General features: G+C 34.7%; 1 protein-coding gene and 1 long non-coding RNA gene across 2 annotated transcripts; one reads left to right on the top strand and one right to left on the bottom strand.

Moving 5' to 3' along the window:
* Window positions 1-2229: 2229 nt before the first annotated feature.
* Window positions 2230-23496, bottom strand: btr01 (bloodthirsty-related gene family, member 1). Its single transcript, XM_087237579.1, has 8 exons — window positions 23376-23496; window positions 15290-15935; window positions 13960-14055; window positions 9116-9349; window positions 6991-7138; window positions 6019-6063; window positions 5675-5701; window positions 2230-4030 (listed from the first exon to the last, which is right to left on the bottom strand). Exons 2-8 carry the CDS (start codon window positions 15926-15928, stop codon window positions 3471-3473), a joined length of 1749 nt encoding a protein of 582 aa, XP_087093705.1. The 5' UTR covers window positions 15929-15935; window positions 23376-23496; the 3' UTR covers window positions 2230-3470.
* Window positions 15531-18357, top strand: LOC141386210 (uncharacterized). The gene is made up of 2 exons (XR_015476896.1): window positions 15531-16825; window positions 17360-18357. It is a non-coding gene; the product is annotated as an uncharacterized LOC141386210 (long non-coding RNA).
* Window positions 23497-23997: the final 501 nt, after the last annotated feature.

Raw genomic sequence — 23997 nt, 5'->3', positions numbered from 1 at the left:
AATTAGTCCAGCCGGAATTTGAATCAGTGACCTTCCTGCTGTAAAGCGACAGTGCTAACCACTGAGCCATCGTTCCGCCTTATAGCTGGACTGAAAAAAGTTCATTTCAACAAGGTATTTTTAAAAATGGAAATAAATTGTTTTTACAGTGTAATCATATATACAGCTCTAAGCCAGTTTACAAAAGGAATTTTATCATATAAAACTGATATTTTGAGGAATGATAGTAAGCAAAAATGTAATAGTTCCTATTAATATGAAATATACTGTGGAAGTCAAAGGGGATTCAAACATTTATATTGTATACATTTTGTTCAGAAAAAAAGTCTGTGACTGTATACATGCAAAACCTAAATTAACATCCTTATTTACATATTTGCAATGTCAACACATGGCTTGTTCACATAACAGTTCTAGTGCTGCACATCATACACTGTAAAAAGGAATTAAATCCTTTACTATAAAAAGTGAATAAACCCGTTGTAACTGTTACGTTGACCTGATTATTTTTTTAATTCATGCACATAATTTATTTATTTAATAATTATAAAGCAACATGTTTACATACATTTTAAAGCAAAGTCAGCTAATCACCTTTTACAGTGTATATTATTTCAAACCATGGTGTGTTTTTTCCTGAATGACACTTTCACTGACTATAAAGGTGAGAATGAAATGGTCTCGTTTTACCCTGGATAGCTAAAACCATTGTTTACACTAAGCCCTGTGTATCCAAGACTGTACAAAATAAGGTACATTATCGGTTCTTACAATCTAATCATTGTAACACCACATTGTTTTACACATGTCTGGCACCACAATGGAATGTTAAAGGGTTATATCACGCAAAAATGAAAATACCTTTATCAATTCCTCAGCCTTTTATTGTTGCAAACTCCTGAGATGTTTTGTTTTTCTTTTTTAAATACTAATTAAGATGTTCTGGATTAAATCTGAGAGCTCCTTCATTCATCTTAGATAGCAAGGTTCCCAACTCATTCAAAAAACATATTCAATACAGACCATATGCCTTCATGGACACTTTTCAAAAGACTGTTATGAAGCACTTAACGCTCATCAGCAACTTAACTCCTTGAAGGTTTTGAATACTTGGATTTTTTTAAAAATGTATGTATATTTATAAGTATTTACGTATTATATCATCTTCGTATGGAATTACAAAAAAACGAATTAGCACTTGTGAGAGGGGTTTCTAATGCAGCGTTTATGGACAGGACAGCAAACTTGATGTTTTTCTCTATTCTGGCGGCTGTTATCAATCTCACAATTTTTTTTCCATTTTATGAAATTTGATAACACCATCGTGTAATTTTTCTTGTATTATTTCAGCAAATAAGATTGTAAAAAAATATTTGTTGTACTCTCTGCGCTCCAAGTTTACCCTACTATGATGCCTTGTGCTGCTGAGACACCCAGAAATATGTAAAGGGTCTATTGGTTCAACCGTAATGTTATCAAGCTGCAAGAATACTTTAACAAAAAACTTTTAAAATAACAACATTTCTTCTTTTCAGTGTCAGTATATTGCACACATTCACTGTGCACTGATGTATACCCCCAGAAAACTTATAGAGGATGAGAGAGCTCTCAGATTGCTAAAACGTCTTAAATTTGCAATCCGAAGATGAATAAAGGTTTCAGGGTTTTGGAATGACACAATGCTGATTTTACTAATTGCAACAACATACAAATTAACTAATTAGCTCTGAAAGGGCAAGTTCACAGTTTAGAGTCCGGTGCTTTACTGATATTCAACCATTTCCATCTGATTTCAGGAATGATTTAGACAAAGGGTTAGGTTAAGGGTAGGGATTAGGTTTGGATTAAATGTTCGGACAGACAGCATGTTCCAGCATCAGCAAATTATGTTGACCATGGAACATGTCGAAATCAGACAGCAAAAGCTATTCAAACCCTCCAGAGCAGGCATCCATAAGACTGAACTGGCAATACTAAATTACAGGTGTTAACAGCAGCAGAAGATATACAGAAATATAATAGATGCTGTCAACTGTGTTTGTTTTTGCTGAATGTAAAAAAGACATTTAAATATTATATATATATATATATATATATATATATATATATATATATATATATATATATATATATATATATATATATATATATATATATATATATATATATATATATATATATATATATATGCTTTGGTTAAGCTAGATAAAATAAAGATGTTATTTAAAATCATTATGTAATTATTTAATCAATAAAGGCTAACAGTCATCAGAGAACAGATATTGTTACAACACAAAGGGAAGATACATTAAATAAAGGGTATGCTGGCATGTAAAAAAATGAGACATTAATAATTTACAATAAACATTTCAATCTTATGCAACATTAAGAAGTTTATGATAAATAAGTGGGAAAGTTCAGCCAAAAAAGAAAAATTCTGTCATCATATACTCGTTTTTTCCTTTTTCCTTTCCGAAGATGAGGAAGGCTATGGAGTCAATCTAGGGTCATATATACTTGCAAAATAAATGAAAGTTTTGCAAACAAAGAATAAAGTATGGAGCAAAAAATAAATAAATAAATGCAAATCTCAAAAAATCGCTAAGCAAAAACTTATTTTTGAGAAATTAAAAGACATTTTGCTAATAAAAATAAAGAACTGCAGAGGGAAAATTATGTGTTGAGCAATAAAAATTAAATTTGCAAACAAAAAAAGAAAAAAAATCTAAAATATTTGCATATAGTCAACTGTGATCAGCGATGCTGTTTTCACTTTGCACTTCACCTTTCTGCGTGTTTTACTTTGTGGCCCTGATTTGACAAAAAGGGCTGAGTCAAGGGAACTTCATCTGCCTCCATTTGAGCATCATCTCCTGGAAACACAGTATCATAGAGGTGCTCTACAGCCCAGTAGGTCTGGGCCTGCCGTAAACGGCCAAGTGCCCTTGACTCAACCCCTTTGTCAAATCAGGGTCACAAAGTGAAAAGTGTTGGATATGTTGACGGTTCATTCCGCTGTGGTGACCCCTGATTAATAAAGGGACTAAGCCGAAAAGAAAATGAATGAAGGAATGAATCAATGTTGGAAACCAGTAACCATTGACCAATAGTAAGAAAAACAAATACTATGAAACGCAATGGTTACAGGTTTCCAGCAGTCTACAAAATATCTTCTTTTGAAATTTAATTCTTTAAAAAAATTAGTAAATAATGAAAAAATTGACATTTTGGGTGAACTATCCCTTTAAAGGTGAGGAATGCTTTGCTATTTATATATATATATATATATATATATATATATATATATATATATATATATATATATATATATATATATATATATATATATATAAAACCATTGAGATGATGAAATGATCACATGAAGTGTAACTTAAACTACATCATTGTTCGTAATTTGATATAAAAAAGTCAAGAACTAATAAACCCTGAGCAAAACAGTTTCCGTCCCACTATTCTAACCAGCTTGGGTCAGCCACAAAAGGAGGACAAATAATAAGTGGTGCTTCGTTTTTGCCAGATTTGTTGGTGCACGGGCTAAAGAAAGGATATAGAGTCTCTGAAAAGGAGTCTGTGTAAGTAAATATCAACGTCTTTGTATCTGCATTATAAAAAGACAACTGGCCTCTCTCATAGTCCACACTGACAGTGATCCGCTGCGGTTTTGGATTTACGATTATAGGTGTCGATGGCTCTGTGCGGAAGACATAATCTTGCTTGTCACGTAGACTTAAGAACCAGAATCCATTAGCAGGGTTGGCGGCTATTTTGCCTTTCCTGTTGATGGTGCGAGCAGCAATGCCCAAATCCCAGTCCGTCTTGTCACTCACCAGGACCTCCCAGTAATGGCAGCCGGAGTTGATACCTTGGCGGCCCAGAACACACACCACACGGTCGAATCGCTCGAGTGTGTCTGGCACATTCTGGTATCGGTCACTGCACAGCACCTGCTTCCCATCCTCCGAGATGACCAGACGGGGGTGAGCCGAGTCTTTGTCTAGGGTCACGTCCACTGGGAGACAAACAGAAGGAGCTGTTGGCTGGCATACAAATGAAAGCGCTCATAGAGTGGGGGAAATAAGTATTGAACATGTCATGTTTTTTCCTGGGAATAATATTTTTAAAGGAGATGTTGATGTAGAATTGGACCAGATTTCGGTAAAAACCCAAAGAATACGAACATTAAAATTACACAGAGTAAAAAATTTGAAAAATGAGTGTGTAGTAACAATGGATGACACAAGGAGAAAGTGCTGAACTACTGAAATGTATTTAACACTTTACATAAAAGGCTTTTTTGGTGATGACAGCTTAAAGATGCCTCTTATATGGAGAATGAATCCACATGCATTGCTCAGGTGTGAGTTTTTCACAGACTTCAACAGAGTGTAAAAATCTTGATGGTTATGCGGGTCTCGTCTATCAAAGCTGAGCTTTATTTTGTATTTTCTATTGGATCCAAGTGAGTTAATTGGCTGGGCCATTCTACAGCTTGATTTTCTTTCTCTAAAAGCATTTGAGAGTGTCCTTGGCTGTGTTTTAGATCCTTATCACTGGTTCCATCCTTATGATCATGATAATGTAGATGTTGGACTGAAGCAGCTAATATTAATTTACAATGATGAAGATGCAATGCTTGCTGAAAATAGAGATTTCAGATGCTGTCTGGGCATTCACTGCCTTTCTTCACCTCCCTTTCTTCATGTGTTCAATGTTTTTTTGCTGTGTCATTTAATTTTATTACACAAAACTTCATTTGTAAACTGATTTGTTCTGTTTTCTTTGTGTTATTTGATTGTTACAAATGTCAAGTCAACAGCACCTTTAGAAAAATGTTTTCTGAGAAAAATGGTGACGTGTTGAATACTTATTTCCCCCACTGTAGAAAGACTGTATAACACTGTATAAACAGGATTCCCACTCTAAGCCAAATAATAAATTCCCTGTTTCCCCCCTGATTTCATCCGAATAAAATCTGCATTTCCATGATCTACAATAAAAGGAAAAACAGCTGTAGTTCTCAGTGGTTTTAGCTTGAATATCATTTATAGGAGAACAACACTGAATAATTCACTTCAGATTTTGGTAAAAATAGAAGGTAACTTCTGTTTACGTGCACGGCTTCAAAGTACTCCCTCTATCATATTTGAAAGCTCAATAGCAGTTTTACAAACATTATATTTAACTTTTATGTCATTTACTTTTTAACACCCAGTTTTTGGAGTGGTCATTTTGAAGCCAAAGCTTCTAAAGCCTATATTATCCGAATATCTATTTTGACACACAGTCTTATAACTACATTTGACTTCAGTGACTGCCATTGATGAGCATAAAATTAATAACATAAAGCTGAAAAGTAGCCTAACCATAAGCATTTTGTAAATAAAAAATATGATGTAGAAAAAAATTTGATCAATGAAAATGAACTCTTTTAAGTGACAAACATATTTCATATGATATTCCATGTCTTAGACAAAAAAAATATATTATTATATTAATATATTAATATATTAAAACTTCCTGACTTTCAAAATCTAGAACAGATATTTCTAAAATTCCATGTTATGTCATAAATTCCATGATACGAGGGAACCCAACATAAACATTTGGAAATATGTTTGGTCTATGTTATTTAGAAACATAAATAAACACATACTTGCAAATCCTGGTGCTCTCCACACACCTAGAGTTAAAGAAAAGTTACAAATATTGCAGGATTAAATGCTTTTGCAGAACACTTAGTAATGCAAACATATACACTACCGGTCAAAGATTTGGGATATCAAGCAGCAATTTTCAACAGTAATAATAATAATAATAATAATAATAATAATAATAAGCATTATTATAACAAATAGTTCAACCCAAAAATTTATTCTGCTATCATTTACTCACAGTCAACAACAAGAAAAAATGACATTGTTAAATATATTGAACAGTATTATAGAAAATGCAGTTACATGTAGCGACATTAACTTTTATCTTGAAAAAAAAACTTACTTTGTTGATACACTCCCAGCGATCTTTCTGTGGAAGGGTGCAAACCTAAAACCACAACAGACACAATTAAAATAAAAAATAAAAAACATTTAACTTATGCATTTAATATAATATTTGTGTGTATAAGTGCTACCAATTTAACCCAAAAAATCCTTTTACGAAAATAAAAATATTGTCATTGTTTACTTATCTGATTCGTTCTATGATATTACTGATTTAATATTATACTGTACATTATGCAGAATATTAAGGAGAAAAATTGCGGAAAACATCTGTCATACACCAGGAAGCGAACACAGAACACAAGTAACACTTTTAGCTAATTGTCAAACTAATATGTTTTGTTTAAACTAAAATATTAGATTAATAACATTTATGTCTTAACATTTTATTGAATTCTTAAGGTTGTAAGTGTAATCAAAACAGACAAATGGTGCACATGTCAAATAAAAACAAAGTTGTAAAAAATTCAAGGACCAATTCAAGAAGCAATTTTCACTTTTAACTAGTGGCTTATTTCCTGCCTATTATTGATATTGGCAGTTTAGTGCTAATAAAGTATAAATTCAGCATAGTTATTCTTATTTTATACTTATCTCTAATCCTACCTAAACCTAACTACCTTAATAATAAAAATTAAGCAGCAAATTAGGAGTTTATTGAGGCTAAAGTCATATAATTTGTTGATGGAGTGACCGTGAAAACGTACACTCAAAAAATATTTTTGTTGCTTGTCTAAACTACTTATTCAAAATGAGGTAAAATTCTTGAGATTTTGTTGGGACAACTTCATTGTTTTAAGTTCAATCCAATTTACATTCAATTTGTAAAAACTATTCAGTTAACTTAATCGATTTGTGTTGACACAACATGAAGGAATTGTGTGAAACCCAGCACTTTTTACAGTGTAGGTTGCCACGACCTATTGATCACATCATGTTTTACAATGAGTTGAAGAGCAGTTTCTCTTACAGATCTCCGAGAGTCTCCTCAGGCCTTGTCGAACCTCCTCCACCATCTGAGAGACGTTTCTTAGCACCACGCCTGCCGTGGGGTCAGGAGTCAGAGCCACCTCTGCCCAGCTCTTCATCACTGGTAAACTAGTGTGGGCGGAAAATGTCTGAAAACAAACAGCAAAACGCGAAATATTGGCTACTTATTGGAGTAACAATGGTGAAAACAAAGTAGGCAAGCTTATTTATGTAAGGATAAATTCTCTTAGGCAAGTCTATCTTTTTTTAACCGCTAAAAGTGTTTTATTCGTGGTGTTATCTCTACTTGTAAGGGAACCATTATAACACAGTGATTTCCTCAAATATGTCAATCACTTTCCAGCTCGACCAATACCATAAGATTGGGACGTGGCTGCTATAGCAGGCAGATTGTGTTTAGGCATGTACAGTTAAAGACAGGGATTAGCCCTTCTGTGTGAATTTTTTTTTTCATATGCATTTACAGGGGCGGCTTGGTGGCTCAGTGGTTAGCACTGTCACCTCACATCAAAAAGCTCGCTGGGTCGAGTCACGGCTGGGCCAGTTGGCATTCTATGTGGAGTTTGCATGTTCTCTCCGTGTTTGTGTTGATTTCCATTAGGTGCTCCGGTTTCCCCCACAGTCCAAAAACATGTGCTATAGGTGAACTGGATAAGCAAATTTGGCCCTAATGCGTGTGTAAATGTGAGAGTGTATGGGTGTTTCCCAGAACTGGGTTGTGGCTGGAAGGGCATCTGCTGCATAAAACCTATGCTGGAATAGTAGGTGGTTCATTCTGAGTAGATTATTTTTAACAGGTTTATTTACTAATTTTACACACTGTTAACAATTCTCGAATCCACAGTAATTTACTGGCAGTGGCTCACCAGTAATTTACTGTAAATCAATACAGCAAAAATACTGTCTTGCTGCTTATGTATTTACAGGATTGTATATTTTTACTGTAAAATGTACAGTCTTTTTCACGATGCAACTTTAAGTTAGCCAACTAAAAATATCACCTGATGGAGGAAAAGTGATTGACCTTAGCAGCATTTCTTTCTCTTTATTTCATTATTTTATTTATGATTTTAGCCAAATTAAAGGAAATTAAAGTTTCTCCAGAAGAAAATCTAATAGGCAATACTGTGAAAATGGCCTTTTTCTGTCAAACATCAAAATATTTGAAAAAGAATAAATATTCAGTAAAGAGCTAGCAATGTTTTCTTCAACAGTATAAGATAATGATTGAGGTGTTACATTGGGGGAAACTAAATCAAATCTGCTTAAACAATGCAAGTCAAGCTTTCAAAGTATATAGAGACAGACACCAGGGTTAAACAGGACACATTTCTTTCTGACAGGTAAGCTAAATTCAAGTGTTTGCCACATGTTCACTGTTTACTGTCAAGCCACATTTAAAGCAGGACAATTTTGCAAGGATAATCCTCAGATTATGTCTCTTTATGTGAGAGGACGCTGTGAAGGTTGCAACAGTCGTTTGTTTAAAAATATCATGTTTGTAATCCTGTTAAATAACATAAACGGAGCAGAAAATACATGCGTCGCCTGCAGATTTTCATTCAGTCTATTTATTTACTTATAAAAATGTGTGTAAACATATGTTTACTCAGTGTTTATATTAATTTCAGTAAAATTACTGAATAATACGCAATTGTTTAGATGATATATGTGCTATACAATTACTAAATCAATATTTTCTGTCTTTTAGTGAATGTATTACACAGTGAGATACCTGCTGTAGCTTTGTTTACCAACTAGTAGCTCTAGTTTATAAAGTTTCTAATAAAGTTAGTTTGATTTATTTTATTTTTTTACACATTTCTTTGCAGAAATAGCTAAAAACTGTTTGCAGATTCTGTCTGGCTCTGATTATATCAGTAACTACACTGTAAAAGGCAATTAGTTACAGTACATTCCAAAAAGTGAGTAAACACCTTGCCATGAAAGCCACATGTTGATTTTACTCTTAAAAAAAGGCAGTAAACTCACTGATCTAACTTTATGCAAATAGTTTGTTTACTTAATAATTATAAAGCAGCGAGTTCACTCTCTTTTTCTATGTAAAGTCAACTTATCCCTTTTAAAAGTGTAAAGCAGTTTACCTTGAAGAAAGTAAGATGGTCTTGGGATTGGGTCAGCTGATTTATGGTGCTGCATCTGTTTTTCAGGTCTGAGATCTCTGTCTGCACCTCACGAATGAAGGCCTGAGACCGCAGTTCGGCGGCCCGCTGTCCCATCTCCACCACCTCCAGCAGTTCAGCCTGCGACTTCTCAACCGATTTCATTAATTCAGCAAACATACTGATGGTGCCTGCTTTCTCTCGTTCCGCATTCACCTTACAGCAAGCGAAAGACATAAAACAGCTATAAGAATTAAGAGAATGAGGAAACTGTAAAATGTGTTTTATTTCTCTTTATGAATCACCCATCATCAAAAACAGAAAAATAGCATCATTAAGTCACCATCATGTTTTTTAAACCCATATGGCTTTTTTTTGTAGAACCAAAATCTGAAAAGAAATTCACACACATCTTGTTTAACCTAAAACCTTTGTCAGACTTTGTGTAAAAGTGAACTGCTGAAAAACGTGTGTGAATCAACAATAACATTTTGTCAGTGTCTGTCAGGATATAGAAATCTGATATATTTGACAATATATGCAAATAAAAGTTTATGTTTGGATTTCACCGACATAATATGTGTCATATATGTACATTTATACAACATACCCTCACCAGCCACTTTATTAGGTACACCTTATTACTATTGTTTTGGACCCCCTTTTACCTTCAGAACTGCCCTACTCATTTGTGGCATAGATTCAAAAAGGTGCTGGAAATGTTCCTCAGAGACTTTGGTCCTTATTGACATGACAGCATCACACAGTTGCTGCAGATTTGTCGGCTGCACATCCATGATGCGAATCTCTCATTCCACCACATCTCAAAGGTGCTCTATTGGATTGAGTTCTGGTGACTGTGGTGGCCATTAGAGTACATTGAACTCATTACCATGTTCAAGAAACCAGTCTGAGATGATTCACGCTTTATGACATGGCACGTTATCCTGCTGGAAGTAGTCATCAGAAGATGGGTACACTGTGGTCATAAAGGGATGGACATGCTCAGCAACAATACTCAGGTAGGCTGTGACGTTGACACTATGCTAAATTGGTGCTAATGGGCCCAAAGTGTGCCAAGAAAATATCCTCCACACCATTACACCACCCTCACCAGCCTAAACCGTTGATACAAGGCACGATGGATCCGTGCTTTCATGTTATTGATGGCAAATTCTGATCCTACTATTCGAATGTCGCAGTAGAAATCAAGACTCATCAGACCAGGCAACGTTGTTCCAATCTTCTATTGTGCAATCTTGGTGAGCCTGTGTGAATTGTAGCAGGAGTGGCACCCGGTGTGGTCTTCTGCTCCTGTAGCCTATCCACCTTAAGGTTGGTCGTGTTGTGCTTTCAGAGATGCTCTTCTGCACACCTCAGTTGTAATGAGTGGTTATTTGAGTTACTGTTGCCTTTCTATCAGCTCAAATCAGTCTGGCCATTCTCCACTGACCTCTGGCATCAACAAGGCATTTGCACGCTCACTGGATATTTTCTCTTTTTCAGACCATTCTCTGTAAACCCTAGAGATGGTTGTATGTGAAAATCCCAGTAGATCAGAAGTGTCAGAAACACTCAGACCAGCCTGTCTGGCACCAACAACCATGCCACGTTTAAAGTCACTTAAATCACATTTCTTTCCCTTTCTGATGCTCAGTTTGAACTGCAGCAGATCGCCTTAACCATGTTTACATGCCTAAATAATTTGAGTTGCTGCCATGTGATTGGCTGATTAGAAGTTTGCGTTAAAAAGAAGTTGGACAGGTGTACCTAATAAATTGGCCGGCGAGTGTATATTTCAAAATATTGCAAAAACTACCATTTACATATAGAAATGTTCAATGGTTAAATTCCCAGTATGTGAATTAGTATTATGCACAATCAAATATAATAAATATTCTAATAAATATACTGTACACATTGTAAGAGCCAATTATGCATAATTAATTTGTGATAATAATTTAGTTAAAAAGCTTAAAACATTATAAAAATTGATATTTAATTAGAATAAGAATTCATTGTGATTGTATTATTTAAAATGCATAATTTAATAAATGATATAATTTAAAAACCTTTACTTTGGTATTGTGGCGTCCGACAGCAATACTTCATGAGGTCATTAGTTCATACGTTTAAGTCAGATTGCAGTTATGGATGTTGGAAGCAACACAGTTTTTTGACCGAGCTGATCGAGTCTATTGTAACTTTGTATTTTTGTTTGCATTTCTTCAGTAAACCTTTTTTAAAAGAAGATTTGGTTTTACTCGTGTTTTTGCAAATACTGGTTGTTGGAATTGAAGCTGCAAAAGGTGGTACATAAGGATTTGCACGAAAGGTGTGCCACTACACACGTTTATATGACCTATGGCTTTCTGTTTGGGTCACAAAACTTGTGTGGCTTCAGAAGACTGCAGATGAATTTCACTGTTGTTCGTAGAGTTTTTGTTTTTTTAATTGGTATCCAGACAACATATAATTTGCACATGAGGATGAAGAGTTTTAACCAAGTAACAGGTTTATTATTCATTATGTAGACGGTCAGAAATCTGCTTGGTTTGAAAGTGACCTCCGTGTGAGCTGCGCTTCATTCTACAATACACTATTGACAACAGACAATTGGCTTTTTTGTCTGTGAAATTTCACTACCATAACCTCCTCTTTAGACTGTACTGCACAACGTTTATGCCATTTTTGTATTTGTAGAAGTCTTAAAAGACTTAGCAATAACACTTTACAATGCAAAACAGCAATAACACAATACAATGCAACATTAACATTAACAATGAACAGTATGTATATTACACTATTACTTAATCTTTTAGCATTTATTTAACACAACACAAATATTTAGTACAAATTAAGATTAAGATGCATTTTTCATTGTTAGTCAACATTAATAACATTTCATGGTTAATGGTAACAAATGAAATCTCATTATAAAGTGTTATCACAGTTCTTCAAAACATCCTCTTTTGTGTTTCATGGGACAAAAATAACAGCATATGGGTTTGGAACAACATGAAAATGAGCAAATAATGACATGTTTCTTTTTTGTTTTGGTTATTCCTTTAAAGCATAGACCTCAAACTCAAAACCTCAAAACAACTAATTGAGGTGTTCCAAAGAGTCACAAACATCTTTGCTAGTTGCATCAGCTGTGCTTAATTAGGGTAGGAGCAAAACTGTGCAGTGCTGCAGCCCTCCAGGCAGGCCCGGATTAGCTAATCGGGAGGACCGGGAGAATACCGTGTCCCTAGCTCGAGAATCTGTTGCTCTCAGCAGTCACACTTTTTAAATTTATTTATTTATTTACTTGACCACAGTCTTCTTATTCATTATTTTACCTTATTTAATTCATTTATTTTATTTTACCGCAGCTCTGCTCTTTTCATCTATTTTCTCGCAGCCTCGTGAGCAAGATGCAGCCTGCAGGTTAATGATGATCTAACTCAGATGAGTTACCATTCAATGTACAGCTGTTGTGGTCTAGTGGTTAGCACGTTAGGTTACGACGCCACCAACCCGGGTTTGATCCTCTTATGAGTAACTTATTTTTTCATATTTAATGTTAAGACATACAATACTGTTAGGGTTGTTGAACATTTGAAGTTCTAAAGCAGCTGTTTTCTCAAAAAAAGACGTGATAGTGTAATTAGAAACTGAATTGTAAATGACCTTATTTTAATATAGTCAGTCGTGAACTGAGGTGGGCCGGTCTGAGGCTTGAAACTCCAGGGCTGAAAAGGAGTCCCACTCCGGCCCTGCCTCCAGGAATTAAGTTTGAGACCTATGCTTTAAAGTCTGTGTGAACCAGAGGCTCCTAAGACTTTTATTTCAGCATGTTGTTAATATACTTAGTATATAACAGGATATTGAGTAGGGGCAGGGTTTTTTTTGTGCATCATTCCCTCATAGCAAACTTATGGTAAGAGGGGCGTGGTTATGACTATTGTTGTCAAACTGACATCATCAGAGAGGACCGACACTTTAAACATAGAGGCAAAAGGTCAAAATTTGATTAAAGATCATCAAAAAAAATAGTTTTTTTTGTGGATCAACTTGCACAATTAATTGTTTACCTACAGAATAACAATGACCACGTTTACATGGACATCGGTATTATTTGCCTTAATCTGAATAAGAAAATAATATGATTAAGGGGTTTAGATGAATTCCTTTTTGAATGTTCCTTTCATGATCCAGTTTTACATGTTACATTAGCACATAAATTGATTAACTTCGTTGCATCACCACGTTATCCATTTCATGTAATTTCGGCCGTTTCGTTTTTAATTTGTTTGATATTAACTGCAGTTTGGCGCTTTCACTTTCATTCAGGAACATTTCATGCATGCCCCCATGACAAACCAGATATTGGATGCGAGTATGACTTTCTGGAAGAGTGTAGTTTTAAATAAACTTGATACTGCACGCCGTATGGGAAAAAAACTCTCCGCATTTCACAATGCTGGTGTCTGTGGTCCTTCACTGACTCGGTAGGTGCAGTAAATAGTGTCAAACAGCAGTGTGTGTATAGAATATGTTTACATATCTGTACAGCGCTTCTATAATGTAACTAAAATCGGCATACTCCACGTCTTAATTCCATTTCTGTTTAGTTCGATTTTGACCTTAATCGAATTAAATTAATTTTAAAAAATAGCTGTTTACATAGTAGACTCTTAATCAGATTATTGTCTTAATCGTATTAAAATCGGATTATTGCTGGCGATGTAAACATACTCAATGTGTGCTACCAAAATAAATATTGTAAGTTTTGATTCCACACGGACTTTAAATCTTTATGATGGCATAAACACACATACTTGAATTTCAGCAAGTGATGTCTGGATCTCCTCTATTTTTCTCTCTCTGACTGTTATCAATCCTTGAAGCTCCACCTCCAGGATCCGCAACTGAGACTAAGCAGAGATACAAAATGAAGCTGTACATAAATAAATACTGACAATACTGAGCAAATCCAACATAAAGTCAGATTTATTTTAGAATATTTTTACATGTTTAAACATATTTAAACATAATTGGTTTAATAACTCATCTCTTATAACTGATTCTTTTATCTTTGCCATAATGACAGTACATAATGTTTTACTAGATATTTTTCAAGACACTACAGGGTTTCTGCAGGTTTCAATGAATTAAACTGAAGACTTTAAGACATTTTTAAGACCATTATAAAGGAAACTTTAGACACAAAAAGGGCCAACAAATTTTTTAAATGGCCCAGATGTAAAAGATTTTTATTTGCCCTAGCAAAATTTTTTTAGAATTTAATAATACAATAATAAATTAATATAAAAATGTAAATATTTGAATTTTTATTTTTCAGAAAATATTGTAAAAACAAGCAAGCTCTAGTTGTATCCATACACATTTTTTACAACATAAACTTTCTTTAAAATAAAAGAAAAAAGAACAAGTATTTTAAAAGTTTTAAAAACTATAATAAACTAAATTTATGCACAACAATTGGTCCAGGTCGATGTCCTCAGCAGTAAATACATGGAGAACTTTTAAACAATTGTAATTGTGAAGAAAATAATTAAACCATTATGATAAATAAAGTTAAAAATTACCTTTTAAAATAAAAGTTTAAGGTTTTATTGAGATGACTGTTGATGATTGTATGGGTTTTGGCCAGATTTGGTAGCAATACATGAACAAAAGAAAATTAAGACCTGTTTAAAAAAAGAGTAAAGACCTACAACACAATAGTTTAGTAAATTTAATACAATTTGAGGCCTAAAATTTGGATTTTGAGATTTAAGACATTTAAGACCCTGCAGAAACCCTGTACTAGTATTCAGCCTAAAGGGACATTTAAAGGCTTAACATTGTTATTTAGGTAAGTTTGTGTAATTAGACAAGTCATTGTATAATGATGGTTTACATACTATCGAAATAAAAAACATTGCTTAAGAGAACTAATAATATTGACCATAATTGTTTTTTTTTATTATTATTATTATTTAAAGCTGCTTTTATTCTAGCCAAAATAAAACAAATAAGAATTTCTTCAGAAGAAAAAATACTACATGAAATACTGTAAAAAAATGCTCTGTTTAACATAATTTGGGCAATATCTGAAAAAAATGAAAATAATAATTTTGACTTCAACCGTATAAATGTGCTTACCTTCCGAATATTCATCTCTCTCTTGGCCTCCGTCACAGTATGGCCGTAATGTTCGCTCTCTGCACACACTGCGCAAATACACATCAGGTCAGTCTTGCAGAGCAGCTCCAAACTGTAGCCGTGATTGGGACACTGCGGCCCGTTGGATCCCGCTGCGGTCACGCTAAAGTTTCGTCTCGGCATTTTGACATTGGGGAGGGACTGAGGATCGCCGGATGCTAAAGGCTCATTGGATGAGGATGTTGATGAAGATCTCTGCATGCGGGTCTTCATCTCCTGGAACAGGCCTTTAGGCAGCTCAACCGGTCTTTGCTGCACTCCAGGCTTCTGGGCAGAGAATGGGTTTGGAGGTGAATCTGTTGTTGCAGTTTTAGGCACGCTCACTGTGGTCTCGGCCATCCGCTTGAACTGCTCCGTGATCTCCTTGAGCGTGTGATTGACGTGGAGCTCGGGGCGCTTACGGAAGCTTTCTTTGCACAGAGGGCAGAAGCAAGTCTTTCCTTGGCCCTCCCAGTAGGAGGAAATGCACGAGGAGCAGAAGCTGTGGCCGCAGGGCGTGGAGACGGGATTGGTGAAGATGTCGAGACATATGGAACAGGTGAACTGCTCCTCTGACAGGAATTCACCAGGAAATGACATCGTACACCTGAGTGCGTGAAGACGGAAAAACACACAGAAATTCAGACACATCGTCTCCAGCATGTCAGACCAGAGATGTTTGTTTTTAGAATGTCTCTTTAAGATTGTGAAATTTGAATATTGATCATTTTTTCATGTTTTTTAATGTGTTTATTTAGGCTATATCTATGAAGGTAAATCCGTTGCGAAACTCGAGAGCTTGCAAATGTAAATGTGAGCACTTGTGATAATAATATTTGTATGTGTAGGTTGAAATGTACACTTACAGCTCTGATGTGAACAGCTGAAATCCTCGATTTGCACACACACACAACAACCCACACACTTGTGTTTTAAATTGGAAGTTGCAGATTAATAGTTGTGTATTTGTAAAATGTCATTCACAAATACAAAGTGACAGACACACGTGTGCAAGGCAAATTTGATTGCATCTTTGCTCTACAACCACAGGTCGGCACTCACAACCTCTCAGATTGGTCAGTACAACTACAAATCTCCCGCGCTCTGACTTTTGCAACACATCTCCCGCGATCTCTGTAGCAGAACTCATCTGTGCACTCGCAGATGCAGAGGCGTGAGCAGCGCGGGGCGGGGGAGGGGCGGGGCAGGTGTAAAGCTGTTTGATTGGCTGAAGCCTGACCAATGAACAATGCCAGCAGCCAACATGACTGAGGTGCAAAATAATAATTTCCCACGATTATTTCATTAGTTAGGGTTTATTTAAACTCTTTTCTGAAGAGATTCTTGTTAAAAATCATAAATTCTACTGTAATGTACATACCAGTAAAAGAGCAGCAAAGCCAGTTTATTGGCTACAGCCAGCCAATGAGATGGGGTGTTTCTGTTTGTCAGGACACAGGGCAGCTCACGTTGTTGGAGGCCTCGAGCAATCAGAGGGTAAGTTAAGATTTTTTAATAATTATCTATATGTTCAATACTGTTAGCTAAGCTAAGGACTGTGCTGGGTGCTTCTCTTGTTTGTTTCTTATATAAGAAAACAGTTATGAGTTATCTAGGAGCTGCTTTCAATCATGTTATATGGTTCTAAAGATACGATTCAACCCACATGAAATAAGAAGTTGTAATAGCATTTATAGTAAACAATATTACGTTTTTGAACCATACTAACTATAATAAACTGTATTATACTGTATATTTTGCAGTATCTACAACTTTGTTAATGAATGCAACAGCACACTGTAGTATTAACTAGCATGAACTTTAATGAATTGAAGTATATTTACACACACGCACACATTAATAGCAATTAAAAATAACACTAGGCGTTTCAGTTTCTTACAGATCATACCGGTTTTTGTTATTATAACCTGCATCATATCTATCTATCCATCTATCTGTTTACATGTTTGTGTACAGTGTGTCCTTTATGTCACTTTTTTAATTATGAAAGTTACTACCTTTATTTCTCAGTTTCCTGTAAGGATGGAGTGACAGGAGAGATCAGGATGTTTCAAGTCGATGAGGAACTCAGAGAAGCTGCATAGCTTGAAAAGGATGTTATTTATGCTAAAGATGACATGATGATCCAGCTCATCTACAAACACTTCAAAATAATTCAGATCATTCAAGAGGAAGCCGACCATTTATTTTCTCTTTTTACCTGCCAAGATGACTACAGATTTGAACAAAACACACACTCACCCACACACAACTTTTATTTTGATAATTGTTTAATGTAGTATTTTTACACTTTACTGTAAGGCAGGGGTGTCAAACTCAGTTCCTGAAGGGCCGTAACCCTGCACGTTTTTAGTTGCAACCCTGCTTCAAAACACTTAAGTGAAAGTTTCAAACAAACCTGAAGGACTCAATTAGTTTGATCAGGTGTGTTTAATTAGGGTTAGAACTAAACTTTGCAAAGCTGCAGCCCTCCAGGAACTGAGTTTGACACCTGTTCTGTAAGTGAAATGTAATTTGTCAAATAAAATTTACAGTCCAAATAAGTGCAGTGCAAATGTCTAGTTACTTGTATTGAAATATTTCAGGGTTTTTCCTTGTTCGTAATGAGATGGAGGTGGTAAATCCAACTTCATCATTACCCATCAAATGTTATCTCCTCTTTAATCCTTTGCTCAAGCCTATACTAATGGTCAGAAAGCAAGCCATTGTGTAAAGCTGGTTGATGCTCGCTGTAATAGAGAGAGATGATGACTGTTCAGCTTATGTTGCTTAACCCTGCAGATGAGATGCTCAAAGTGGACCCTCTGCTGAGCGATGGACACTGTCTCCCTCACCTAGTTGCTCTTCCTTTGAACACACATATCATGTTGAAGGATGCAAGTTGTGGACCTAAATCAGATGTAATGCATGTAGATGTATAAATTAGAAAGAAATGAAACTGCTTTAAAATGTATTAGGTTTTACATATAAAGTATACTTCAATTCATTAAAGTTCATGCTAGTTAATACTACAGTGTGCTGTTGCATTCATTAACAAAGTTGTAGATACTGCAAAATATACAGTATAATACAGTTTATTATAGTTAGTATGGTTCAAAAACGTAATATTGTTTACTATAAATGCTATTACAACTTCTTATTTCATGTGGGTTGAATCGTATCTTTAGAACCATATAACATGATAGAAAGCAACTCCTACATAACTCATAACTGTTTTCTTATATAAGAAACAAACAAGAGAAGCACCCAGCACAGTCCTTAGCTTAGCTAACAGTATTGAACATATAGATAATTATTAAAAAATCATAACTTACCCTCTGATTGCTCGAGGCCTCCAACAACGTGAGCTGCCCTGTGTGCTGACAAACAGAAACACCCCATCTCATTGGCTGGCTGTAGCCAATAAACTGGCTTTGCTGCTCTTTTACTGGTATGTACATTACAGTAGAATTTATGATTTTTAACAAGAATCTCTTCAGAAAAGAGTTTAAATAAACCCTAACTAATGACATAATCGTGGGAAATTATTATTTTGCACCTCAGTCCTGTTGGCTGCTGGCATTGTTCATTGGTCAGGCTTCAGCCAATCAAACAGCTTTACACCTGCCCCGCCCCTCCCCCGCCCCGCGCTGCTCACGCCTCTGCATCTGCGAGTGCACAGATGAGTTCTGCTACAGAGATCGCGGGAGATGTGTTGCAAAAGTCAGAGCGCGGGAGATTTGTAGTTGTACTGACCAATCTGAGAGGTTGTGAGTGCCGACCTGTGGTTGTAGAGCAAAGATGCAATCAAATTTGCCTTGCACACGTGTGTCTGTCACTTTGTATTTGTGAATGACATTTTACAAATACACAACTATTAATCTGCAACTTCCAATTTAAAACACAAGTGTGTGGGTTGTTGTGTGTGTGTGCAAATCGAGGATTTCAGCTGTTCACATCAGAGCTGTAAGTGTACATTTCAACCTACACATACAAATATTATTATCACAAGTGCTCACATTTACATTTGCAAGCTCTCGAGTTTCGCAACGGATTTACCTTCATATATATCTTTCTGAAAAACATAAACGCAACACTCAAAACATTGTTTTGGTGGTTGTTTGAAGTACTTATTTAAAGTGAGTTGAATCAACACAACTTTTTGGGGGGATAACTTAACTGTTTTATGTTCAATCCACTTAACATTGCAAAAACAATTAACTTCATTTTTGCTTAGTAAATGCTTTAGATGTATTTTTTTTTTTATATAAAATCTCTTGTGTGTTCCACGTGACAAAAATAACCACACATGTGTTTGGAACAACATGAAGGTGCGTAATTAATATTGCAGGGTTTTATTTTGTTTTATTTGGTTATTATCTTCTTTTAAAAGTCTCTTAAAGATTGTGTTGTTTGGATATGGATTATTTTTCCATGTTTTTTAATGTGTTTATTTATATCTTTCTGAAAAACATAGTAAAAGCAACACTCAAAACATTATTTTTGCTGGTTGTTCAGGGTACTTATTTAAAGTAAGTTGAATCTACATAATTAGGATCAACACAATTAAGTTAACTAGATCAGATACGCGGCCGCACAGTAGTGCGATATGCACATCAATATAGCAGCATTTTTTATGACACTGTATGACAATAATTATTATTTTAGAGTAATGTGATGGTTGGGTTTAGGATTGGGGTGGGGGTAGGCGTTAAAAATATAATTTATTGGGTAGTTTAATAAATAATAATCGATACAGCTACTGTTTTTACATTACTATGATGGTTGGGTTTAGGTTGCGTTGGGGTATACGTTAATAAAATGCAATAAATGAGAAATTTAATAAATAATATAAATAATTTTCGTTAACTTTGTTAACTTAACATGTGATCTAGCAACAACCTAACTACACTGTAAAATGTGATTACTTGAAAAAAGTGAGTAAATCCATCTGCTTAAAAAATCTAGTTGATTTTACATCAAACATTTAAGTTATTCTGTTGTAACTTAGAACTGTTAAGTTCACTCAACTTTTTTTATTTTATTTAGCAACATAGATCCTTTACCTAATATTTTAATGCAGTTTTATACTGTAAAAAGCGATTAGCTGAAATAGTGAGTAAACCCATTGTCCTCAAATTATTAGGTAAATGAGTTATGTGCATAATTATAAAAATTAAGTTAAGTGATCTTAACACTTCTTCGTTACAACATAATTACTTACATTTTTTAAGTAAAATCAACTTGTCATTTAAAGGCACTAAGCTTACTCACTCTATTGAGTAAATGCTTTTTACATAACTTTAGATGCATGTTTCTTTTTTATTTTACATTAATAACATTTAATAATGGTACCACATAAAATCTCATGATAAAGTGTTATCACAGTTCTTCAAAAAAATTCCCTTGTGTTTCACTGTACAAAAATAACTGTATACGGGTCTGGAAGAACATAACAGTGAGTAAATAATGACGCTGGGTTTTGTTTGCTTATTATATAGCTTTAAAAGTGTCTTAAAGATTGTGTAGTTTGGATATAGATTCTTTTTTCATGTTTTTAAAGTTGTTTAATGTTCACCACCATCTCTGTATTTATTTTATATTTCATGTTTATTATATCTTTTTAAAAAACATAGTAAAAGCAATACTGGTGGCAAAGTGGGAAGCATGATCGCCTCACAGCAAGAAGGTTGCTAATTTTAGCCTAGGCTGGGACAATTGACATTTCTATGTGGAGTTTGCATGTTCTCTGGGTGCTCCGTTTTCCCATACAGCAAGACATGCGCTTTAGGTGAACTGAATAAACTAAATTGGCTGTAGAGTATGTGTGTTAATGCAAGAGTGTATGGGTGTTTCCCAGCGTTGGGTTGCAGCTGGAAGGGCATCCGTTGTGTAAAACATATGCTACATAAGTTGGCGGTTCATTCTGCTGTGGCAACCCCTGATTAAAAAAGGGACTAAGCCGAAAAGAAAATAATAAATGAAAAGCAATACTCCAAAAAATATTTTTGCTGCTTGTTCAAACTACTTAGTTTAAAATAAGCTGAATCAACACAATTCTTGAGTTTTTTGGAGGGAACAACTTGTTCAATCCAATTAAATTCGCAAAAACAACTTCTGCGATTTATATTGGGACAAAATTAAGGAATTGGGTGAAAGCCAGCATTTATTTTTACAGAGAATGATATTGTGAAATACCATTTCATACCATTTATACCAGAACCATTTTATAACTTAATAGAAAATATTTTTTCAGAAGTGGATTTGGTAAGTCTTTTCAGCTTTTAATTGAAATTAAAATATTGTGTAACATTATGAATGCCTTTAATGTCTTTTTATGTCGTTCCAGAATAGATAAGTCCTAATTTTGGTCAAAGAATATTAAGTAATAATAAATATTTACTGTGCAGAAAATCAGCATATTAAGAGAGTTCTGAAGGGCCATGTGAGAGTGAAAATTGACATTATTATGCTGAAATGCAGCTCTGACTCACAGGAATAAATTACATTTTATAAATATACACTACCGGTTTAAAAGTTTGGGATCAGATTTTATTTTATTTATTTATTTATTTATTTGCATTTGTAATAAACTGTTAAATTGTTAATTATTCATTGAAAATGTAAATAACTGCTTTCTTATTGTATGTAGCTTCAAATGAACTTATTACTCCAGTCATTATTGCTTTTAATACTATTACCTTGAATAATAATAACATTAAGAATAACAATAATTAATATTAGTGGGCAGTGATGCCACATCACAGCAAGGTTGGTTCGAGTCCTGGCTGGGTCAGTTGGGATATCTGCGAGGAGTTTTCATGTTCTCCCCGTGGGTTTCCTCCGGGTGCTTCAGTTTCACCCACAGTCCAAAGACATGCACTATAGGTGAATTGGGTAAGCTGAAATGTCCATAGTGTATGTGTGTGAACGATAGTGTATGGGTATTTCCCAGTGATGGGTTGCCACTGGAAGGGCATCCACTGCATAAAACATATGCTAGATAAGTTGCCGGTTAATTCCGCTGTGGCGGCCCCTGATTAATAAAGGGACTAAGCCGAAAAGAAAATGAATGAGTTAATGAATTATTATTAGAGTGATATCTGAATGATCATGTGACTCTGAAGACTGGCTTAATAAAACTGAAAATTCATCTTTTAAAATCACTGCAATAAATTATATATTAAGTGTATATAGATGTACTGTATTTTGATGTAATAAATATTTAGTAAGCAGGAGAAGCTTATTTTAAAACATTTAAAAATCCTACTGACCCCAAACTTCTGACCGGTAGTGTATATTCAAATAGAAATAGTTATTTTAGATTGCAACAATATTTCACAATATTTTTTATTTTTAATCGCAGTGAAACATTAACATTTTTCACAATTATTAACTTGTGTATAGTGTACATGCTGCAGAGTTTTTAAACTTGAATGGATTTCAAGTGAATGTTTACTTTCCCATTAAAGAAAAAACAATTTAAGGGATAAAAAAACGGACGCCCCTCCACCCCCCCAAAAAAGAAGCACTGGAATGAAGTCAGACCAGCTGCACAGATACAAAAAACTGATCTTGGAACAGCCATCTTTATCTTACAGAAAGTTTAAACTATCTAAAAAGGGAGTCATACTCTATGATCATGTCAAATTGCCTAATCTAAGATTAACAGCAAATCAACAGCAAAATACAGTCGCACACTCCACAAAACTTGGAGTAATTACTCAGATGTTTGACAGCTTCCCTATATGGAGAGCATGTAAACACATATAATAATAAAAATGTAGGGTTTCAAAGCAAATGGAAATGTGTGATATCAGTCAGTATTTCACACATTATATAAAGATAAGTAATTAAAATAGCACTCAAACTCCAGCTCATACAACTTACATGCACACACAAACACACACACACACACACACACACACACACACACACACACACACACACACACACACACACACACACAGTAGATGAATAGATCTTAATAAAATCTAAAAGACTTTTGATTACATTTACTCACACACACACAGCTTTAGAAACTAACCTCTTGTCTGTGCTTTGCTTTTCCCTGATGTTGTTTTTGGGCTGCGTTCAGCTCCTCTCAATGTATGTCGTGTAGGACAGCTTCACTATGAAGTGACGACCTTCTGGAAACAGGTGTGTCTGCATACCAGTAGACAACGCACGGTTAAGCCACTCAAACTACACACCTCACTGCCAATCCAACCAGTCAGACAAGTGCACATTTATATTTCAGAAGATTTTACGACATTGTCTGTCATGTACATAAGCCACAAACTGTCTGAAAAAGTTGAAACACAATGTGTGTTTCAATAAAGATAAAAAAAAAACATAAAAAGAAAGTTTGTTTCTATGCTAACACTAGTTATAAATTCACTCAAAATCATTCAAGTGGTCATAAATCTTTCTTTAAGTGCATTTCAGAAATTAAAAGCCAACAAGGAATGTTCTCAGAACTTTCCATAATGTTTCTTAAAAGTTGTGTAAATGTTAGCATGTAACGTTCTGAAAACTATATTTCATAACATTCCTGTAATGTTGATAGACATTAACATTAACGTCACGTGCAATGGAATGTTTTAAAAATGTGTTATGTAACATTTTGAGAGAACTAATAACATGGGACTGAACATTTCTGAAAACCT

This window comes from Danio rerio, chromosome 1 (assembly GCF_052040795.2).
Source record: "Danio rerio strain M-AB ecotype USA chromosome 1, GRCz13ab, whole genome shotgun sequence".
Taxonomy (NCBI): domain Eukaryota; kingdom Metazoa; phylum Chordata; class Actinopteri; order Cypriniformes; family Danionidae; genus Danio; species Danio rerio.
Note: the sequence above shows the minus strand (reverse complement) of the source record. Positions and strands in the feature narration are given on the sequence as shown.